The sequence below is a fragment of the Epinephelus lanceolatus genome, chromosome 3 (assembly GCF_041903045.1).
Source record: "Epinephelus lanceolatus isolate andai-2023 chromosome 3, ASM4190304v1, whole genome shotgun sequence".
Lineage (NCBI taxonomy): Eukaryota > Metazoa > Chordata > Actinopteri > Perciformes > Serranidae > Epinephelus > Epinephelus lanceolatus.
Window position 1 is genome coordinate 42,106,974 of NC_135736.1, and position 23,102 is coordinate 42,130,075.

General features: G+C 39.7%; 2 protein-coding genes across 2 annotated transcripts; both read right to left on the reverse strand.

The window, feature by feature from the left end:
- Positions 1 to 488: 488 nt before the first annotated feature.
- Positions 489 to 16,546, reverse strand: LOC117256019 (apolipoprotein L3-like). The gene is made up of 9 exons (XM_033625306.2): positions 14,245 to 16,546; positions 12,764 to 12,874; positions 12,257 to 12,364; positions 8,740 to 8,841; positions 8,611 to 8,650; positions 8,472 to 8,523; positions 2,873 to 3,002; positions 2,447 to 2,635; positions 489 to 1,382 (listed from the first exon to the last, which is right to left on the reverse strand). Exons 1-9 carry the CDS (start codon positions 14,317 to 14,319, stop codon positions 960 to 962), a joined length of 1,230 nt encoding a protein of 409 aa, XP_033481197.2. The 5' UTR covers positions 14,320 to 16,546; the 3' UTR covers positions 489 to 959.
- Positions 16,547 to 16,685: 139 nt separating this feature from the next.
- Positions 16,686 to 22,169, reverse strand: rps19bp1 (ribosomal protein S19 binding protein 1). Its single transcript, XM_033622916.2, has 4 exons — positions 21,994 to 22,169; positions 20,306 to 20,491; positions 19,699 to 19,796; positions 16,686 to 17,435 (listed from the first exon to the last, which is right to left on the reverse strand). Exons 1-4 carry the CDS (start codon positions 22,046 to 22,048, stop codon positions 17,286 to 17,288), a joined length of 489 nt encoding a protein of 162 aa, XP_033478807.1. The 5' UTR covers positions 22,049 to 22,169; the 3' UTR covers positions 16,686 to 17,285.
- Positions 22,170 to 23,102: the final 933 nt, after the last annotated feature.

Here is a 23,102-nt window from a genome sequence, read left to right on the forward strand (position 1 = left end):
TGCACCCCAGCAACGTGTTTTAAATATATTCATGATTTTTAACTGTGCTTTTAAATCATTTTTAAATAATGTTAAAATATTCTTGAACTCATAAATGGTCGTTTGTTTTTTTTAATAGCGTGTGATGAAGCCAATGACAATTTTACACACTGAATGGGGACAATAAGTTACCAACTAACTTTTAATGGGACGAAAAATCTTTCACACCTGTGTATTCTACTCTCCCTCACTTAAGACTTTATTGATCCCACATGTTACAGTAGCTCAAGAATCAGAGGCATGAGAAAGAAAATCTAGACATTTACATTTGCAGATTTTTGCGGGCTGTCCCTGCACCATAACAATATATTGTAGTCCTATATTAGTTGTTACTACGTCTCTGCTTCAGCAACATGCAGTTCTTTTGAGAATTCTTTGCAGCTGGTGGTTAAACCTATTGAACCCAGTTATGGCTCACAGTGGCAAGAACTGGACTGCCCCCTAGTGGTTAGCTGCAGGTACTATAAAGTGTTTAATTCTTTCCATCCTCATACATTTCTGGACATTGTACAAAAAAACAGATAGGACTACCATTTACTTTAAATCAGTTTGAATTTTTATATCAGAGAACAATCATTCAAAGTGACATACCAATAATACCAAATATTTAAAGCAGGAGAGGTAAAAACAAAGTAAAGCAAGTGTAGTTGTGTGGCACATTTCCTACACAAAGGCACTTTAAAGTCTATTTAAAAAAACTCAGCTGGAAATTTAACATATAAAACAAAATGCAAATTAAATGGATAGAGATAGATAGATAGAGATAATTATATATTGTGTCCAGATATAACATTAAAAGCAAAACAAAAAGAAATATCAGAGAAGCATCTAAAATTCTGACCTTTGAAGTTGGCTAAATAGATGCCAGGCACTGTATTCCCTCTTTTTTTCAAGTATCAATTATAAAATTTGGAAACGCTTCACTCCTCCGAACAATGCTCACTGAACAGGTCCATGAGCTCATCCAAACCCTTATTGAGCTCCACTGCTAGCGTACGGATTTTCTTTGCAAGTGCCGACTTAAGGCCCTTCTTTTGCTTCTGACTGTTCTTTCCTTGGGATAAGTAGAGATCAATGCCGAGGGCAAAGCCTTCCATCAGCCCAGAGGCCTTGCTGTTAGCCTCTATGGCCCTGGCACTTGCTCCTCCTGTCGTGGCCAGTTGTACAATCTTGGCTACTTTCACTGAGCCCCTCCTGGCCTCACTCAGAACAGACAGATCATGCTGCTTCAGCTGCTCCATGCCCTCGTTAATGAACTTCAAGGAATCCTGAATAATCATCATGAGGTGCTTGTACTCCTGGAAGGTCTTCTCTACTATCTTCTTACCCTGATCGACTTTTGCCTGGAAAAGAAGATTTCATAAAATCTGTTGAACAACAGCTTTAAATACACCATGGTAAAAAAGTAAAACCACTATGTGTCGTGTTTTTTTAATAGCATCTTTTGATTATTCTGATGGCCTAGAATTGTGTTTGTTAAGAAACAAAAAAACCTTGGTGGAGTCTAGATGTTGCTTTAAAAGAGTGCGCCAGGAATGTGTCCTAAAACTTGGAAATGAGCATTTTTCCCCTCCCAGTCCCATCGTCTCCAAGTTAGTGTTTTAATACTACCATTAGGGGGCGCCACAGTAGAAATGTTTCAAGTTCTACCAGGCTCCCAGGAAGTGCTCAGGGCTTTGAAGCCAGTTTTCGTAGTGGTAATTAAAAGAGTGGAATTAAAACTTCCTGGTCCATCAAATTATATCATTGGACCCCAAAAACACTTTTTCCCAAAGACTTATATAGGGAAAGAGACATCTGTAAAACAGTGGATACATTTTTTGGGGTGTCACAATCTCTGCAAAATGACTCTTTTCACTATCGGGATTTGATTCTGTCAGTCAGATAACATTTCTAAAGTCTAGAAGAGATGCACGATTAAATCTTTTTATCCCCATCTAAGTTAGTGAAGGGCTAAACCAGAAGTTAGCAGCTTGGCTAGCAAAAGTCTTAAGTGCATTTGCTCTTTTATCAGTAGTTCCCAACTGGTGGGTTGCGGGTTCACACTGAATGCACCGCAAGTGACTTGCGAACGTGTCAAGTTTGTAAAGAACACACTTTATTTTGCAGTACTGTAAATCTGTGGCACAGAGCTTTTATTTTGAAGTGCTGTTTCTTGCTGTAGAGTGACTGACTGACCGACAGCTACTTAACAGAGACAGTAAACTAGCTCAACAACATGGCCAGACACAAGTATGATGCTGAATGTATTAAACTGTGTGGACCCTGAACTAATGACGAAGGAGAAATCTGGACCTCATGACTGGACCAGTTGGGGACCACTGCTCTAAATCACATCTTCCCAAAAAACATTGGCAAATCCTTCATCCACCAAACAGACACCATCTCTTGTTTATTGCCTGGTCACCTTATTGGCGATGGCTGCTGATGCACCGGTGACGCCGCCAGCCACAGCCGCACCAACCCCGACTGCAGTTAGAGCCAGTGAGGCTCCCATTGTGAATGGAGACAGAATCACCCCAGCAACTGCTGCCACACCTCCCGCTGCAGTTGTGGCCCCTCCTGTGATGCCAGCAATCTTGGTCCCCTTTGAAACCTTAAAATTAAACAGAATTAATTTGATATATTTTCTCAAAAGTACTTGATTAGACAATTTTTATCTCCATAATCCAACACATATGAAACAGCCAAATTCTAATTGTTCTGCATGGAGTCATGACTGTAGAGCCTTTGGTACATTGTTCTTTAAATGGCTTACATTTTAATTTACAGTCTTATGATTGCATTGAGTGTAATATACATGACCTTTCATTGGCATATGTGATCTTGTTACCTTGTCCAAGTTGTCAGCAATGCAGAGCAGCTCAGCAGTGTGTTCCTTTAGTTTGTCACCATGTTCAGACAGCAGGAAGATGTAATGCTGGATAGCCTTGTAGAGATTTTCGGCTTTAACTTGGATGATCCTGAAATGTTGGGTAGGCGTCAGCAGTGTTGGGTAAGGTAATCAAAGTACGTTACTGCGTTACTCTCTAAAAAGTAACCAGTTACTTTACTGCGTTACTCCCTGAGTAAAGTAACTCAATTACTTTAAAAGTACTTCCAACGTTACTCCCTGAGAAAAGTAACTCAAGCACTTTTAAAGTACTTTTGAGTATTTGACATTTCCTATTGGGCAATGGACCACAGGGCACTAAGCCTACATTTTTTTGTCTCCAAAATTAAAGTTATGGACCACTTGCCCTTCACTGAGATCCAATTCTCCCATCACAGCCGTCACTTTGACCAGTAGAAACACACAATGATCTGCTGCCGTAGACAACTGTATGACAACAACACCCCAGCGTTTTTAATATTTCCTCTAGGGATGTTACCACACAGAGTAAAAGGCGGAAATGATGGTGTGAAACAGCAGAGGCCCTTTGTCAACCCGCTGAGTTAACGTTACTGTCATTAGCATCAAGCTAGCAAACAATGGTACATCCTCAGGGTCGGACATAAAGTAATAACATTAACAAATAGCGGCGGGGCTTTTACTCACCACAACTGCAGAGGCTCCCAGCTTCATTTGAAACAAACTACATTATAGACGCTCCGTTATTTATTAATCTCTCTGTGTGTTTATATATTTACTTTTTATCAGCTCCGTTGTCTTTGTAAAGTTAACATATCGCACCATCATTTCAAACTCAACACTTGTTTCAAATTAAAAGCTCCTTATAACCTCGGCTGAGAGAATCCCTCCATTTTCTAAGTAGGCTTTTATTCTGAAACATTTGTCAAAACTTCCTGTGGAAGATAGAGGACCTTGACAGTTTACTTATGGCGCTTCAAATGTAGCTCCTGCCATCTGCTGACGCTTTTAGGTGACTACAACAACATGTCGGCTGGCACATGGACACACACAGTGACTCAAATCATAGTCAAAGTGATAAAAACAGGACAAGAATAACCCGATGACATCACACACGCCGTGAAAGACGACCGGGGATAATTGGTGAGTACCAGCGTGTAGCGTGTACCAGGCATAATGCAAGCCCTGAGTCTGAAATATGTCTGTCAGCGAGTCCTACTCCACCTATTTAGACTCCACCGTAGACAACCAGCGAGCCACAAGCTCCGTGGCTTCTTTCAGACTGATAGGTTTAACGTTATCTCCGTTATTAGAACCAAACGACAGCCGTTGCTGTTTCGGAGCTGAAGGACCAGCGTTCTAAAAGTAACGGAAGTAACTGATGTTTTATTTGAAAATGTACTTAAGATTACTCAAACAGCAAACTAACGCGTTAGGTTACTCGTTACTGCAAAAAGTAATCAAAGTACTCTAACGCGTTATACCCAACTCTGGGCGTCAGTCACTGACAACACACATCATCCATCAGGGTGCACCAAAGCAAATACAACAGCGTGGCTTTTAAATATATAACATGTTGACCTAAGAACCCCAGTAAGTTGTAAGTTTTGAAACAGAAGCATTTTGTCGATAAGAAAATTGGCTTCTATTAAAGCTAGAAGGAAATGTTGGCCCTGTATACAGACCCTTTCTAAAAAATTAGAATATCATGGAAAAGTTGTTTCATTTCCATAATTCCATTCAAAAAGTTAAACTTTCATACATTATAGATTCAGGGCCCACAATTTAAACGATTTCAAGTATTTATTTGTTTATTTTTACATAATTTGGGCTTCCAGCTCATAAAACCCACGAAAACAGGAATTCAAAAAATTAGAATACTGTGAAGAAATCACCATTTACTTCTCAGTTTTTGCAGAAAAAAAAGAAAGAAATTAGGATCACATCAAATCAATCAAAATATGGTACTTTCAAAACGATATGTCAATCTTCAATACTTGGTTGGGAATCCCTTTGCCTTAATCACTGCCTCGATGCGCCGTGGCATTGAAGCAATCAGCCTGTGGCATTGCCTGGGAGTTATGGAAGCCCAGATTTCCTTGATGCTTGCTGTCAGCCCTTCTTTGTTTTTGGGTCTGGTGTCCCTGATTTTCCTCTTGATAATACCCCATAGATTCTCAATGGGGTTTAGGTCCGGCGAGTTGGCTGACCAGTTAAGCACTGTGATGGCATGGGCATCATACCAGGTTTTGGTGCTTCTGGCGGTATGGGCAGGGGCCAGGTCCTGCTGGAAGATGAAATCTGCATCTCCATACAGATCCTCAGCAGAAGGAATCATGAAGTCCTCTAAAACATTCTGGTAGACTGTTGCGGTGACCTTGGATTTAAGAAAGCAGAGTTTACCAACACCTGCACCGGACATTGCACCCCAAATCATGACTGACTGTGGATATTTCACACTGGACCTCAAGCAGCTTGGGTTCTGTTCCTCACCCGTCTTCCTCCAAACCCTTGGACCTTGATTCCCGAATGAAAGGCACACTTTACTTTCATCGGAAAAGAGGACCTTGGACCACTGGCCAACAGTCCAGTCCTTCTTCTCCTTGGCCCAGTTGAGACGCTTCCTACGTTGGCTCAGGCTCAGAAGTGGCTTGACCCGAGGAACCCGACAGTTGTAGCCCATCTCCTGGATGCGTCTGAATGTGGTGGTTTTTGAAGCTGTGACTCCCGCCTCATTCCACTCTTTCTGGATCTCTGCCAGATTCTTGAATCTTCTCTGTTTGATAATCCGCTGAAGCCCACGGTCATTTCTTTTGCTGGTGCATCTTCTCCTGCCACATTTTGCCCTTCCACTAGACTTTCCATTGATATGCTTAGACACAGCACTCTGTGAACAGCCAGCCTCCTTAGCTATGAACTTTTGTGGCTTACCCATCCTATGGAGGGTATCAATGATGGTCTTCTGGCCAGTTGTCAAGTCTGCAGTCTTCCCCATATTGAACCGAACTGAGACAATTGAACCAAACTGAAGCAATTTAATGACACCTGGGGAAACCTGTGCAGGTGCTTTGAGTTTAGTAGATGATGAGTGTGTGACACTCAGTTTAAAACAATCATGCCCTGCAAAATTTGGGCTGATTTCTTCACAGTATTCTAATTTTTTGAATTCCTGTTTTCGTGGGTTTTATGAGCTGGAAGCCCAAATTATGTAAAAATAAACAAATAAATACTTGAAATCGTTTAAATTGTGGGCCCTGAATCTATAATGTATGAAAGTTTAACTTTTTGAATGGAATTATGGAAATGAAACAACTTTTCCATGATATTCTAATTTTTTGGAAAGAGTCTGTATTTCTGCCAACCATGAATAAGTTACATTTGTACGTTTCACAGTATCATATCAGTGTTTCTAAAGTGACCCAATTTATAAGCTGAATTAGCCATCAGGAGGTGGAGGGGATGGTGGACGGTGAGTCGAGCTGCAGACCACTGAAGACCATTTTTCAAAACAAACAAATGTCGGTTGTTTAGCACGTCTTAGACTTAAGTCTTCAACTTAGCAAGTTTTTGTGTGTTTCTATCGGCTTTTAGGCTCCAAATGAGGGTGTAGTGACTTATCAGGGTCTTTCCATTTTCCAGTGGAGACAGTGCCACGAAAAGCGGCTGTTATAATGAGACATTGGTGTGTTTCCAGCCGGGATGATGCCACAAAAAGCACGTTTTTTTTTTTATTGGAGCGATGGTGCAGTGGTTAGAATTGTTGTTTCACAGCAAGAGGGTTCTGGGGTTCTGGTTCAAACCCGGGGTGGGGTTTTCCTTTGACACTAGATAAGGGGGAGCCTTTCTGTGCAGAGTTTACATGTTCTCCCAGTGTCAGTGTGGGTTTTCTCCGGGTACTCCGGCTTCCTCCCACAGCCCAAAGACATGCAGGTTAAATGGTGACTCTAAATTGGCCGTAGGTGTGAATGTGAGTGTGAGCAGTTAAGATAAGATACACCTTTATTGATCCCACAATTGAGAAATTCCAGTTATCTGTTTCTATAGCCCCTTTTACACTGCCAGATTTTCCGTGAATGTTGGGCCGTTTTGCTGGCAAGCTGTGAGTGTTTAGACACACAGAGCCGGATTGGCGAGTTGATCCGAAGTGCCCAATTTTCCGCCTTGTAGGGTAGACATATTGGCGGAACCCTTTTAGTTTAAACAGACCGAGGCAGCCTTCCGCAACAGGAGGGGCTGTTGAAGACTTGTGGGAGGAGCTGTTGATGACGCCGCACGTGCGACCCACTGGCGGTGGATAAACAGGAAACAGCTGGTAGCAGGAATTAGCGAGCAGCTAGTAGCAAGAGGGAAACACAAACCTGACAGACACTGTAAAGATGAGCAACTGAGGAGACAAGGAATTGCGCGCCCTCCTTGTCCTCGCAAACGAAGAGGCCATTAACCGTCAGATGACGGGACGGTGAAGAACGGGCTGACTTACAAGACAGTCTCCAAAGGACTGACAGGCCGCGGTTTCCCTCCCACGTCACTGTTTACGTCACATGCTGAGCTACATGTTTTGTTACTTGCTCATGCCTTCCATTGCCTCGAAAAAGGCACATTCTGTATAAACAAAAGTAGGTAGGCAGCATTTTGCCGCACTCCCTGATTTTGTTTTTATACTGCCAATGCTGAAAAAAGACTGATTGGGCTTTCCTGCAAATTTGCACAGTTCCTGTTTAGAGAGGGCTTATATGTCAGCCCTGTGATAGTCTGGCGACCTGTCCATTGGTGTACCCCACCTCTCGCCCGGTGTCAGCTGGGATAGGCACCAGGCACCCCGCCACCCCTAACAGGATAAGCGGTTACTGAAAATGAATGAATGAAACGTAAAGTTTCAACGTATCCAATATTACCGATCGAAGTTATACGAATCTGTGGTTTGCAGAAATGTACAATGCCAACTTTTTTTTTCTGGTGATTGAGTTGTTTAGCTCCACTAGCTGCATGGCTCCAAGGATGGTAATGCTGGTTGGCTGATCTACCACTTTGGTCCAGAGTGAAATATCTGAACTTAATAGATGAATTGCCATTAAATTTGGTACAAATGACTTTGGTGATGCCCTGACCTTCCCTGTGACACCACATTTGTCTTGTGATATTGCTCAACATCTACTGAAAAATTTCCCCCCAAAAATTCATGGTTCCTAGAGGATGAATCCTGCTGACTTTGCTCTAGCGCCACCATGAGGTTCACATTTGTGATTTTTTTGGGAAATGTCTCAACAGACACTGGATGGATTGCCATGAAATTTAGTACAGGCATTCACGTTCATTATTACCATGGCAATTCGTTAACATGGTTCATGATGAAATACCAACAAGATTAAATGCATACATTCCCATCAGATGTATTTTGTGTTAGAGCTAATTTCAAAATGTTAGCATGCAAACACACCAAACTAATATGGCAAACATTGTGCCTGGTAAGCATCAGTATGTGTCAGAACTGCTATTTTGAGCATATTAGCGTGCTGATGTTAGCATTTTGCTCAAAGCACCACTATGACTGGAAATATAAAAGATGTAATAATCTACTTACTTTGTTTCTGTCTCCCCTCTTAGTTTAAGGTCTTTGCACAGAGAATTCCAGGCTGCATGTCAATAAAATACAGGTCAGCAACAATAAGTTATCAAATTAAAACATCTAACAAATCTTTTCAAACTGTTTTTTGACTCACGTATCGGTTCGTTCTGCCGGTCCGACAAAGAGTTAACTTCCTGATAGAAGAAGAAATGTAAACACAGTTAAAAGACTATTCTCTTGATACTGTTTTAGTGAAATGGTTTAATGACTGTAAAATATTTACCAGAATTTTGTATGCAGCCTCAGGCTGTTCTTTTGGAGATTTCCGAGGCAGCGGAGGAGGTTGTGGTTTACAGTTTGCATATCTTGGTGGTTCAGCAGCCACCTGAGGAAATGAGAGACAATCCGGTTTCATTAAATGACTAAAAATATAATGCTTTGTGTGGGACCAGTTTTTTTTTTTTTACAGTATCAGTTATCTGACATGGTGGAGGCAGTCTGACAGTTATTTTTATTATTTTAATGCTTGAGTTTCCTCCATCATCTTCTGATTAGGCAAATTTTGCAACAGTAGCCATCAGACATTTTAATATATTTCTAATTTCTAACACAAATCAACAGGATATTGTTCTGCCACATATCCAAGAACTCAATGTGGATGTGATGTTCTACCACTCCACTTGTGTTTAGCAGATCCACTGTTCACATTTACCTAAATACCCTTTCTAAACCTACATGCAGGACTTACACTGTTGACATAATTGCGGTTTTAACGGTTTTAGTGCTTCCATATCAGAATGAATTTGAGAAAGTCTTATGACATTTGCTTACATTTGTTTAACCATACATACAGTACATCATTAAAACACATGTCAACAAGAATATCAAAACTGTTTCTCTCTTTTGTCGTCTCAGTATCATATCATATTTTAAAAACTACCTAGCTGCTTTGCTCATGCTGCACCCTTTGGAAACATTAAAGGCTGCTTGTCTACAGGCCCTTTATCAACCTTTGTGAAGAAATTCCAAATTGTTTGGAGTCATTTTGTGACTCTGAGGTATATTTGTACCTTTTTTGATTGTTTTGTGTTTCTTTGTATTCGTTTTGAGTCTCTGAGGTATATCTATACCTTTTTTGGTTGTTTTATGAGTCTTTGAGGTATATTTGTACCTTTTTGGATATTTTGTGAGTCTTAGATGTATATTTATGTTTTTGGTTGTTTTGTGAGTCTTAGATCTATATTTATATGTTTTTGGTCGGTCTTTGAGGTATATCTATACCTTTTTTGGTTATTTTGTATTTCTTTGTATTCGTTTGGAGTCTTTGAGGTGTGTCTGTACTAGGGATAGACCGATATGGATTTTTTAGGGCCGATGCAGATACCGATTTTTTTCCATCACCCTTAGCCGATGACCGATTATGGACTGCTGATTTTCTTGAGCCGATACTGCTTTTGCTCCCTCAATTTACATCAAAAAAATGACACAATGATAACAGATATTACAGGTCTCAAGTTTAAAATAAGAAACATTTATTGAACAGTAAAAAATACTAAAACAAGATGGAAAGTTGAGGTAGAACAGGTAGAATATTATTATTATTATTATTATTATTATTATACATTCAAATAAAAAAAAAAGAGTTCAGTGCTCTTAAATCTTCCAGTAATGTCTTTATAAAATAAACAAATATTTAAGCTGAAGCATAAATAAAACAACAACTACTGTACACAGTAGGATTTGCTGCATGTGCGCTGCAGGGTCTTCCGGCAACACAGAGCTGCCTGTGGATGCCTGTCTGTAAATCATGCCAGGGAAAAATCAATCCGCGAACCCACGCGCGTATCGGCCGATGCCGATACAAGTAAAAAACTCAAATATTGGCCCTATATATCGGCCGGCCGATGTATCGGTCTATCCTTAGTCTGTACCTTTATTGGGTATTTTGTGAGTCTTTGAGGTATATTTGTACCTTTTTGGTCGTTTTGTGTTTCTTTGTAGTCGTTTTGTGAGTCTTTGAGGTATATTTGTACCTTTTTTGGTCGTTTTGTGATTCTTTGAGATATATCGATACCTTTTTTGGTTGTTTTGTGTTTCTTTGTAGTCGTTTTGTGAGTCTTTGAGGTATATTTATACCTTTTTTGGTTGTTTTGTATTTCTTTGTAGTTGTTTTGTGAGTCTTTGAGGTATATTTGTACCTTTTTGGTGGTTTTGTGATTCTTTGAGATATATCTATACCTTTTTTGGTTGTTTTGTGTTTCTTTGTAGTTGTTTGATGAGTCTTTGAGGTATATTTGTACCTTTTTTGATTGTTTTGTGTTTCTTTATAGTCGTTTTGAGTCTTTGAGGTATGTCTGTACCTTTTTGGTTGTTTTGTGTTTCTTTGTAGTCATTTTGAGTCTTTGAGGTATATTTATACCGTTTTTGGTCGTTTTGTGTTTCTTTGTAGTTGTTTTATGAGTCTTTGAGGTATATTTGTACCTTTTTTGGTTGTTTTGTGTTTCTTTGGAGTCAATTTGATTCTTTGAGGTGTATTTGTACCTTTTTGGTCATTTTGTGATTCTTTGAGATATATCTATACCTTTTTTGGTTGTTTTGTGTTTCTTCATAGTCATTTTGAGTCTTTGAGGTATATTTGTACCTTTTTTGGTTGTTTTGTGTTTCTTTGTAGTTGTTTTATGAGTCTTTGAGGTATATTTGTACCTTTTTTTGGTTGTTTTGTGTTTCTTTGGAGTCGATTTGATTCTTTGAGGTGTATTTGTACCTTTTTGGTCGTTTTGTGAGTCTTTGAGATATATTTATACCTTTTTTGGTTGTTTTGTGTTTCTTTGTAGTTGTTTTATGAGTCTTTGAGGTATATTTGTACCTTTTTTGGTTGTTTTGTGTTTCTTTGTAGTCGTTTTGAGTCTTTGAGGTATGTCTGTACCTTTTTGGTCATTTTGTGACTCTTTGAGGTATATTTATACCTTTTTGATTGTTTTGTATTTCTTTGTAGTTGTTTTATGAGTATTTGAGGTATATTTGTACCTTTTTGGTCGTTTTGTGAGTCTTAGATGTATATTTATATGTTTTTGGTCCTTTTGTGAGGTATATCTATACCTTTTTTGGTTGTTTTGTATTTCTTTGTATTCGTTTTGAGTCTTTGAGGTATGTCTGTACCTTTTTTGGATATTTTGTGAGTCTTTGAGGTATATTTGTACCTTTTTTGATCGTTTTGTGTTTCTTTGTAGTCGTTTTATGAGTCTTTGAGATATATTTGTACCTTTTTGGTCGTTTTGTGTTTCTTTGTAGTTGTTTTATGAGTCTTTGAGGTATATTTGTACCTTTTTGGTCATTTTGTGAGTTTTAGATGTATATTTATATGTTTTTGGTCGTTTTGTGAGTCTTTGAGGTGTATTTATTCCTTTTTTGGTTGTTTTGTGTTTCTTTGTAGTCGTTTTGTGAGTCTTTGAGGTATATTTATATGCTTTTTGGTCATTTTGTGTCGTTGTGAGTCCCTTTGTTGTCCCTTTGCGTGTCTTTGTAGTTGTTATGTGTCTCTGAGTAGTTCCTTTGTATCTGTTTGTGGTCTTTTTTCTCTTTGAGGTTCATATATGTTAGTTTGAGTGCCATGTGCCAGGTGACCAGGGGGGCCCAAATCCCAGACATTCCTGATGACTGTTGGCAACATGGATGGACCAGGAACGTGTGGGATTTGGGGTCACTTGTGGGCAATTTGACAATATTAGTTTGTCACTGACTTTTCTGAGTACATAAGTAGATCATGCTATCTTTCAAATAAAGCATTAAAACAACGTTACCTTTACTATTTCCAGAGTGCCATTTACAGAGTCATATCCTCCTGAACTCCTTTTGACAGTCCACCTCTTTGGTGACACTGGTGGAGGAGTTTGGCAGACCAAACCTTCCTGAGATCAAATGGAAATAAACACTCTACATTACAAGAGTCTCTGACAGAGTCTTAATGTGGGATTTATATACAAAGTACTATTCTTGTTACTACTGTCTAATGTGTGTGACACTTAATTAGACATCTGTTTGAATCTGTGATGTATAGAAGTTGTATGGACGTGTATGTCAGGAGCACAGATGCATACAGCACAAATTCAGTGATATGCCATTAGTCTTACATTACAATACAGATACCAAATGTTGTATCTCATCCAGAAATATTGGACCAATAAAAGACTTTTAGAATTTGACCACAGAATATGATGAACCCTGGTTTAAGACTGTGCTCTGCAGATTTGATCTAATTGCAGAGTAAAATAAAACAGTTCTGAATGTGTACAGTACTGAGCACCAACCTGTGAAGATGTCGTGGGAGACTGAGGAGCGGAGCTACATTTTGGCAGCTCGTCGTCCTCAGTTTTGTTTGAAGGGAAAAACTGTGTCCTTGGCAAAGGAACTGGTTTTGGCTGCAGATAGAGAGGGGGGGGGGCGTCACTCAAACACTTACATGAATTTAAATACTGAAGCTGCTTGGAGTATCTAAGAACGCATTCTGTAACATAATACGTTTTGCCAATCACAAGACTTTATAAGGAAAGTACTAATTCACGCTACAATTTGTGATTTAAAATTTCAGTTGCATAAATTAAACGTAACAGAAACCAAATTCCAGCCAAACTATCAGGACGACGATCTAGCCTTAAAGATTAGATTTACTACATAACAGAAAAAAAGAGTTTCAAAGCAACAGTTTGTAGATTCTTATCAGATTTATTTTTGATAAAACATTCTTAACTTGCATTCCTAATCTGAACACCCGCACATACTTCAGTTTCATCAAGGGGATTCAACCTGATGAGATTGAATTCAAGACAACTGAACTGTTCAATGAACTTGCTGAACACGCCAGACACAAATGTCTTTGTTGTTGGCACACTCGTCTTACTTCCTGCTTTCACTTTTGCTTTGAACAAAAACCTTCATTGCCCTTTTATTAATACCTTTGCAACTGACGGTAATTAGATTCTCTCCAGACGTGTTTCAAGACATCAAAAAGCAATCTGCTCGGAATAATTACTGTGTCTGATTTTCACAGATAAATTCAATTTCAATTCAATTTTTAATCTTCCCCTTCATTGAAAAATACAGAATCTAATATGCAAATATTTTCAATTCAAAGGTTTAACCTCTGGACACACGATGTCTCCCACTTCACTTCAAGTTTCCTCACCACACTTGTTTTAATTGCAGAATTTGCTCCAAACTAGTTGTGATACTTTTGCCTATTTTAGAGATTTTGGACTCTTCACATTTTTACTTCCATCGTCTCGATTCAAAAAGTAACATTTCCCTAGATCAACTAGTTGCAATTAAAACAATTTCCAGCAACTATAATAACTGTTATTATTTTACACGGGAGCTGTTGTTTACTAAGGTGTTTTCAGCCAGTATTCTCCACTAAGGGTGCTAGTGAGAAGGCTCACAGTTGCATAAGCTGCATTTTGGATTTTGGATCATGATTTGCTCTAAACTACTTGTGATGTAAAAAATAAATAATTAAATAAAAACACCTCTAAATACTTCTTAAACTGAGATTTAAGATGACACAGAAACTTTCCTGCACAGTGATGCACATACGTCATTCTGCACAGTTCAAACATCCAAGTGAAATCACTAAAAAGCTACATAACACAAGAACAGAGAAATTATGATAAAAGCAACTCTTTAAATATGCGTTCACCCAAATTTGTTCAAAAGCACTTTTTGAAAACAGCAATGCAGCTTCAAACTTGCTTAAAAACTAAGTTACACATGATTTAATTATCTAACTTCTTACCTTTGGCATTGTGTAACTTTCTCCGTTGTATCCGAGTCGTTCTGCACTTACTGCCCTCACTGTCATTTTCACCATCAACTTATAAATGCAGATCCCAAAGTCTTAACAGGTTAGACCTGAACACGATAAGCATCTTAGGACTGAACTGGTTCATTCATTGCTATTCAACCATGTGCATTGTTGTTGTAAGGTTTAAACACCCGTTAAGGATTCTGCTGCTGCTGGAATGAACAAAATCTTCAAAGTCAAATACATGTCCATCAGATTACACAGCTGACTGCGACATGACACGCATAGCCACACAGTGAATGTGCTCATCTCTTAGTGGGAGATGACTTTTTGCAACACCAACCAGCAGTGAGGGTTAACGGAATCATTTTTTAACTTAAAACTTAATCCTGTCTTAACGTACAGAACTGAGTGTTTATGGTGTTGATTTGAGTTGAGCCCGTTTCTCTAGAATCCTGTGAGCTCTGATCATGGCTACACTTATATAAATTCATCCATTTTGTGCATGAAGATGTATTGCTGTTACACCCTGAATGAAAATAACAGTCAACCTGTGATTCTCGATTTTGAAAAAATATGACGTGTTTAAATTTCTGCTCAATACTAAAACCTAGATTAAAGTGTCACTGTCGTATGCCTCTAGAAACCAGTCAAGATGCAGTTAGGGCTTACATCCATGTCTGTCCAGTCTCATAAACAGCCATGACAGTAGACAATCATTAAACTATGGATGCTTCACACACACCTTCAACCCGGCAGCAAAGATGATCAATACAATCATCACGGTTTTAAGGTGAGCACCCGAGATTAGTGTCACCAATTCAGTATCTGACCAAATGTCTCCTCTTCTGTTCCAGAGTTACAACGTTAAATAACGGCCAGAAAAATGTTTTGGCTGAATATTACGATGTCACAGTGAATCTGACCTTTGACCTTTTGGATATAAAATGTCATCATCACAGACTTATGTGTGAAACTTTGTCATAATTAGCAGATGAATTCTTAAGTTATGACCAAAAACATGTTTTGTTATGTCACAGTGACCAGTGGCGTGCACAGACTTTTTGAAGGGCAGGGGCAAAAAGAAAAAAAGGGCACTTTAGCGCGAATTTTGGCTCCCAGGAGGGCACTTTAGCACGCGTTTTGGCTGCCAGGAGGGCACTTTAGCACGCGTTTTGGCTGCCAGGAGGGCACTTTAGCGTGCGTTTTGGCTGCCAAGAGGGCACTTTAGCGCACGTTTTGGCTCCCAAGAGGGCACTTTAGCGCGCGTTCTGGCTCCCAAGAGGGCACTTTAGCGCGCGTTTTGGCTGCCAGGAGGGCACTTTAGCGCGCGTTCTGGCTCCCAAGAGGGCACTTTAGCGCGCGTTCTGGCTCCCAAGAGGGCACTTTAACGTGCGTTTTGGCTGCCAAGCGGGCACTTTAGCGCGCGTTTTGGCTGCCAAGCGGGCACTTTAGCGCGCATTTTGGCTGCCAAGAGGGCACTTTAGCGCGCGTTTTGGCTGCCAAGAGGGCACTTTAGTGCGCGTTTTGGCTCCCAAGAGGGCACTTTAGCGTGCGTTTTGGCTCTCAGGAGGGCACTTTAGCGTGCCTTTTGGCTCCCAAGAGGGCACTTTAGCGCGCGTTTTGGCTCCCAGGAGGGCACTTTAGCGCGCGTTTTGGCTCCCAGGAGGGCACTTTAGTGCACTTTTTGGCTCCCAAGAGGGCACTTTAGCGCGCATTTTGGCTCCCAAGAGGGCACTTTAGCGCGAATTTTGGCTCCCAGGAGGGCACTTCAGCGTGCGTTTTGGCTCCCAAGAGGGCACTTTAGCGCGCGTTTTGGCTCCCAGGAGGGCACTTCAGCGAGCGTTTTGGCTCCCAAGAGGGCACTTTAGCGCAGTCATTCTTGAGTCCAGGTGGACCAAATTTGAAAAACTCATATCTCAAAAACTATGAGTTGGGGGCAGCAGGAGCTCAGTCCATATAGGGACTTGGGTTGGGAACTGGAGGGTCGCCTGTTCAAGTCCCCGTCCAGACCAAATATGGAGCGTAGACTTGTGGCTGGAGAGGTGTCAGTTCACCTCCTGGGCACTGCTGAGGTGCCCTTGAGCAAGGCACCAAACCCCCCCAACCGCTTGGGGCGCCTGACCAAGGCAGTCCCCTCACTCTGACATCTCTCCACTTAGTGCATGTATAGGTTTGTGCATGTGTGTTCGGACCTGTGTTTTTCAACAACAGTGAAAAAACTGAATTTATATTCAATATATTCAAATAAAGAATATGAGATATTGCGTTCACGAGAATGGGACGGACGGACAACATGAAAACATGAAGCCTCCCAGCTCTCACCGGTGTGGAGACATAAGAAAAGTCTTAATTCAATTAAAGTCTAATAAAACTGGTCTATCCTGACAAACCTCCTGAACAACATGGATAAGAACCACAATACAACTTAATTATAATTATGCAGAAGTTGTAAACAAAAAAAACATTTTATTGTGTCTGAATCTTTTCCTGTCAAATCTAATGTAGGTTACATTTTCAATAATATGAGGTAATGCTAGGGCTGGGCAATAAAACGACATTATATCCATATGGTGATGTGTCACTACATATTGTCTTAGATTTCTTTTTCATCACAAGTGTTGTCTTTTCCTGGTTTTAAAGGCCACATTACAGTAAAGTGATGTAATTTACTGAGCTCACCACACTGTTTGCCCACTTAGTCATTATATCCACATTACTGATGACCATTTATCAAAACTCTCATTGTGTAATTATTTTGTGAAAGCAGCAGTAGTCAGCGCCACAATATCATCATGACACATATTTTCAGAATCACATATTGGAGTGAAACAATCATATGACCCTGTATGTGACTCCATGTGTCTGCAGTAATAACACTAGCACAGATTCAAAACATTTCTCCCCAAAGATCTGTTGTTCCACTGTTGACACCTGTGAACTGTAATCTGGTCCGGGAATCCACTTGGATCCACAAAACGCAGCCCTGGTGTTTCCACCGTGGCTGCAGTGTCTTTGTGTTTCGGTACACTTTATTTCTTCTCCTCCACAGTCCTGCCAAAATATTCCTTCTGGAACTGCTGGAACTCATCCTCAGTGAACAAAGACTGCGGCTCCTTGGCCTTCTTGGCAGGCGTCTCCGGGCGATTCCTGGACTGTCTCCCTGTATTGTGGCTCAGGATCTGAGTGAGACAGAGAGCGAGTCAGCACTATGTGACGAAGTGTGACAGCAGACACAGGTTTATGTAGTTTAAGACTTTTGACAAACTGGTAAATTTTTCAGTGTCAGTAAAGAAAAAAAATTCAGATTTCTGTCAGACATGGTGAGATCCGTCATTAATTGTACTTAAAGAAGAACGCTAGTATTTTTCAACCTGAACCCTATTTCCGCATGTTTTTGTTTTGTATATCCCTTTTCTGCCAAAATAAACATCTATATTCAGGATTTTTAAACACGGTAAAACCCGATAAAAATAGGTGACAGACTCCTGAACACAGCTCTGTGGCACACAAGTATGCCTCTGTGTGTGTGTGTGTGTTATTTTCCCCCTGGTGTGTCACATTCAACGTCACAGACAGGCTGGAAAACAGGTTAGTAAACAGCAGAAAGCATCATGAAGGCCAGTGAAAATGATACTGTGGTTACTACTTTTTTTATTTTCTGTTAGTTATTCAGTCTCGAACTCAAACTCGGTGCTGTCTAATTTGGAATGTTTTTTGAGCGCTGCTTGGACAGAGACGGACGCTATTTTGTGGTCCAGTATTGATCGAAAATGCTGCAGCCAACAGCTGCATAACAGGCTGCAATGCAACCACTCCAGGCTGATGTGCCCCTTTAATTTACATCCAGTAAAAGTGCTTGTTTTTGCCACTAACAGGCTCGGACTGTTATCACGAGTGTCTTACATCAATATGGAAAGGACCCTACAGAGAGGTTTTCCCAGTGCCTTTCACTTGCTCTGTTCTGTTTTGTGTCCAAGTCTCGCTAAAAGCAGAAGTCTCATTTTGAAACCCTGCAGACTTTTTCACATCGTCCAAATCAGCTAAATCTTCAGCTTCAGAACTCAAAGTCTTTCAGATAAGACTAAAATACGCTTCCTGTACTCCAACACAACAAACTATTTATGGCACTGCTCTCTCCAACTCTCACCTGTGCTTTCACTGTTTTCGTCCTGCAACAAGTCGCCTCTCATTAGAATTCAGAACAAGACTTTTAGTGAGACTTGGACAAAAAACAGACCAGAACAAGAAAAGGGTATGGAAAAAATGTTTCAGTTCTCTGTAGGCTCTTTCTGTAATGCTTTAAGACATCATTCAGTAACAATCTAACTCTGTTACTGTTCGTTCAAAACAGAAGCTTCCAAAGAGGCAAAGTCTCTCGAGGACGCCCAAGAAGCACAACTGTCAAAAATATTTGTGTCAGCTTTGGTTGCTCTAGTTGCTCATCACGTGAATCATTGCACGTTCGATCATGTTTGTCAATTTAAAGGAGCCGCAAAGCAGACTACTGGCTTGAAAGCAGCGTAGTTGCTGCTTGCTGTTGTCCAGTCAAAAAGCTCATAGTTGGCCTACAGAAAGTTAAGTTTGGTCAATGAAAACAGAAAACTGTTTTGTCATCCCATTCAAACCAAGCAAGGAAGACTTGCATGCTACGTCTCAACATTAGCCTGCAATTCTCTCCTCTATTACTAACATTACACACTTTAAAACTCACCAGGCCAACCAACTACGTCCGCGACGCGGTCCCAAGCCTCATCCTTTTTATTTTGGTCTCTGTAACTGAACAGCGACACATTATAAAGGACTGAGTGGGCGCGAACGCAAGTAATCAACTTCTCGATATCCACTGTCAGAACAAGTGTGCTGTAGGAACCAAAGTTACATGGCTTGTTCTCTGGGACCCTCTTCATCGGAGCACGTCAGCATTCCGATTGGTTGTCGCCAAACCGCGTCAGAGCTCATTACCAAAAAGTTAAATGAGTTTTAACTCCCCTCCGGCTGACGACCAGGTCGCCCAAGTCACCGGGCTCACATTGAAAAATGAATGACTTCCGCCGTTTTGGAAGCTTTGGTCGCTGTTGGTTTGAACATACAGTTAGTCACAAAAACTTTTGATGGACATAAGTTGACAGGGATAGGCCCTATCAACTTACGTCCATCAAAGGTTTTTATGACTAACTGTACGTTCAAACCAACAGCGACCGAGCTGTTACATTGCAGCCTGTTTCACCGCTGCCGTCTGCAGCTGTCTCCCTCTATACTGGATCAAAAACTGTTGTTCTTATTTGTCACTTCGACATAAACACATGGAGAAAACAGTCTAGGTTGAAAAATACCAGACAATTCGATATAAACATTTCAATAATTTAAAAGCAAATTACTGATCATAAAGTAAAGAGGAGTCGATGATCGCTGTAATAAGTGAGTGATGTTTGCCTTTCTTACCTTCAAAGTGTCAGAATCTGCTGCTTTGTAGCCAGTTTCCATAAAGTACTTGAGATTAGCGCTCATCTGACTCTTCCTCTGCTTCTTCCTGAACTCCTCTTCAAAGAAAATACCAAAGAAAGAGTTTAAAACAAAACACACACCAGAGACATACTCATACTGCAACTACATTAACTACGAATACTGGTGAGATAGTCACATTATGGCACATAAAAGAGATTCTGATTGTGAGAACAGTTATTTAGATTACAGATTTTATTTATCCAATTACAGGTTGCTAGCTGTCTAACAGAGCCATCTAGTGGTTCTAACGTAAACTTAACAGAAAGTAAGACTATCGACATACAATCTACATAAGGACGATCAGTTTTATGTTGTTTCATGTTGTGTTTCCCATTCAATGCAAAAAACATCCTAAACACAAGTTACCACTCGTCTATTCCAATGATTTTGGACACTATGATAAATATCACACTGACTTGGCACACAAGTTAAATAATTAAGCTCACAAAATTAAACTGAGCTGCACATTGCTGAAATAACAAATGTAATTTGGATGTATTTTCCTCTGAGCACTGATGCTGTGCAGGACTATGAGCTGACTGACCCACTGCAGACTTGATTCTCTTGTCTTTGACTGTAGCTTTGCTCTTGCCAGGACCCAGGCGACCCTGCAGCCGTTTGACCTGCTTGGTGACACCCTGTCGTTTCGTGTCCACCAGTTCCATCACTGTGGCTGAGCTGGGTGTCTGCTGCTGCTGCTGCTGCTGCTTCTTCTTCACTTTACTGGCATCTGGCAGGGTGCACAGGACATAGAGAGAGGTAGAAAAACACATTTACAACAAACAAAGCAAGACATTGCTCTAAGTGCCTGTGTAACCGATCAGCCAATGTACTGAAAACGGTTATTTTGTGATGATTTTGATATAGATCTGTTATTGTTCGTTTTTTAATGAATTTTAGTAACTTGCAGTACTTGTTTATTTCTCGTTTCTCTTACTGAGTTTATTATAACCATTATGCACCAAAATACCAAATCAAATTCACAACGCTGAAGAGAACTTCCAATTCGCGGCTTCTATTGCAGCACTTAAGGGGAGAGTTAAGGGGTAAATAACATTCATTGCTGAGTGACCGATCCTTGGCTTTTTGCACATCTCACTGTTGTGAAAGACTGTTGGACATTTAAGGTAAACGCTTGACACTGTCTGAAACCCACTTTCAAATTGGTGAAACCTTTATACTATTTGTGAAAATGCAAAAAAAGACTTTCACCGTCTTTTTCACATGCAGAACCACATTGAACCAGGTCCAAATCAAAAACCACTACACTTGAAAGGGTCGAATCTGGACTAGATTATTCCTGAGAGGCTTAATGTTGATTAAAAGACCGTTTTAAACTGTTGAAACCTTTATTCTGTTTTTGAAAATGCAAAAAGAGGACATTTCACTGCATTGTTCATGTGTATACCACATTAGACCAGGTCCAGATCACAATCCACTACACTTAGATGGGTTAAAATCTTGATCTTGATAGATTACATCAGAAAGGCTAAATCATGATAAAAACAGTTTTACATTTGTGAAACCCTACAATCTATTTGTGAAAATGCAAAAAAGGGACATTGCATCACCTTTTTCACATGTAGACAACATTAGACCAGATCCAGATCAAAAAACATCACAGTTAAATGGGTCAAATCTGGACTAGATTACCCCAGAGATGCTAAATATTATTTAAAACACAGTTTCAAATTGGTGAAAGCTTTATTCTGTTTATGAAAATGCAAAAAAGAGACATGTCACTGCATTTTTCACATGTAGACCACACTGAACCAGGTCCTTCTGTATGAAAACCAACTTGGCAATAAACCTGAATCTGGTTCTAGTATAAAATATTTAACATTTATTTTCAAACATATAACATGTATGTCAGTGGTTCACAAATGGTAAATTCGGTTTGTTTTTCTGTGTTTCGTACTGCATGAATGACTTATTTCTGTACAGGTAAAACATCTTGAACCCTCTAATGGAGCTTTTTAATTTGTCATGAGCATATGTCACCGTTTTTGAAGAACACGATAAAACACACTGACAATAGTTACTGCCCCAATTGAGCAACAATAAGTATTAAGTCGTCCGTTTTCTATTTCCAGTCAGCAGTGAGGGGACATGTTAACCACATCTGTTATTTCCAAACTGTAACGATCAAAACCACCAACAGAGCGGCACTGCTGTCCAAAGCTAATGTTAGCTAACTGTAATTAAGCTAGCGAGCTAAAAGGCTAAACTAACCTTTAATATCATCGCTGAGCAGCTCCAGTCCTCTCCTGATCAACGACGCCGACATCCTGATTTAATAATATGAGGTTTTATTGAAATTACTACAAGCTACATGGATAAGAATTCACCAGCAACGTGTGAGTCTATCAACATCCGGTGAGCGAGTCTTGTGCACCACTTGAAAGCAACCGGCTGGAAAACAGCCGAAGGTGCCTAAAGTTCCTCCCTGATAACGTCTAGCTCCTGTGCCGAGCCATTATTTCATTAATTTAGTTACTAATGACTTTACGAGTTAAGATTATTTTTTTTACAAGAGCAGCTAAAATGATTAGTTCATTAATTATAATATTAATTGGCAATTATTTCAATAATGTTTAAAGCCATTTTCCATGCAAAAACGTTTCATGCTTCCTGATTCTCAAATACAAGAACGTGCTGCTTTTCCTTTTAATTATTTTTTGATTATTTTGAATAATGTGATTTATTTAAAAAAGTGCTTTAAATACTTTTACATTTAATACTTAAATATATTTTTCTGATTGTACTCACATACTTAATAGTATTTTTAATGCAGGACTTATTAGTATTAGTTTGTACAGTGAGGTGTTGCTACTTTTATTGAAGTAGGCTAAAATATATAAATACTTCCTCCACCTCTGCTATTACTACCACTACCACTACTACTACTGCTACTAATAATAATGACAATAATAATAATAACCAATTAAAGTTGATTGAATTAGGGTAATTTAACGAAAGCAGCAAACTGGTAGGATACATCAGTTTCCATCAAATAAAAAACACCAACCCAGCACATTTCATTGTATAAATACATTATATAGCCTAAATAAACAGCCTCCACACTCTTGAGAGAAAATTAAAACAATGGATTGACTCAGCAGGAGTGTGAAATATCAGCAGCAAATAAAGTGTTTTATGAGCTGTGAAAATGAATCAGTGCATCAAATTAGAGAGATCGTGAGAATATTAAGTTTCCACTGTCTTTTACGTAGGAATAGTTTAATAAACAAATAATATTTTGACTCATAATGAATAAAAGCCTTATTATCAGTAATAACTGAGACCGTTAAATAGGGCAGGTGTTGATGTGACCAGCAGGT

Coding starts and splice junctions, on each gene's coding strand:
- LOC117256019 (XM_033625306.2), bottom strand. CDS start 14,319: ATGGTGAAAATGACAGTGAGGGCAGTAAGTGCAGAACGACTCGGATAC. Junction 12,365..12,763: donor CTCCCACGACATCTTCACAG/GTTGGTGCTCAG, acceptor ATTTGATCTCAG/GAAGGTTTGGTCTGCCAAAC. Junction 2,636..2,872: donor TTGCTGACAACTTGGACAAG/GTAACAAGATCA, acceptor TTTAATTTTAAG/GTTTCAAAGGGGACCAAGAT.
- rps19bp1 (XM_033622916.2), bottom strand. CDS start 22,048: ATGTCGGCGTCGTTGATCAGGAGAGGACTGGAGCTGCTCAGCGATGAT. Junction 20,492..21,993: donor GCTCAGCGATGATATTAAAG/GTTAGTTTAGCC, acceptor GCACCCTGCCAG/ATGCCAGTAAAGTGAAGAAG. Junction 17,436..19,698: donor CAGATTCTGACACTTTGAAG/GTAAGAAAGGCA, acceptor TGTCTCACTCAG/ATCCTGAGCCACAATACAGG.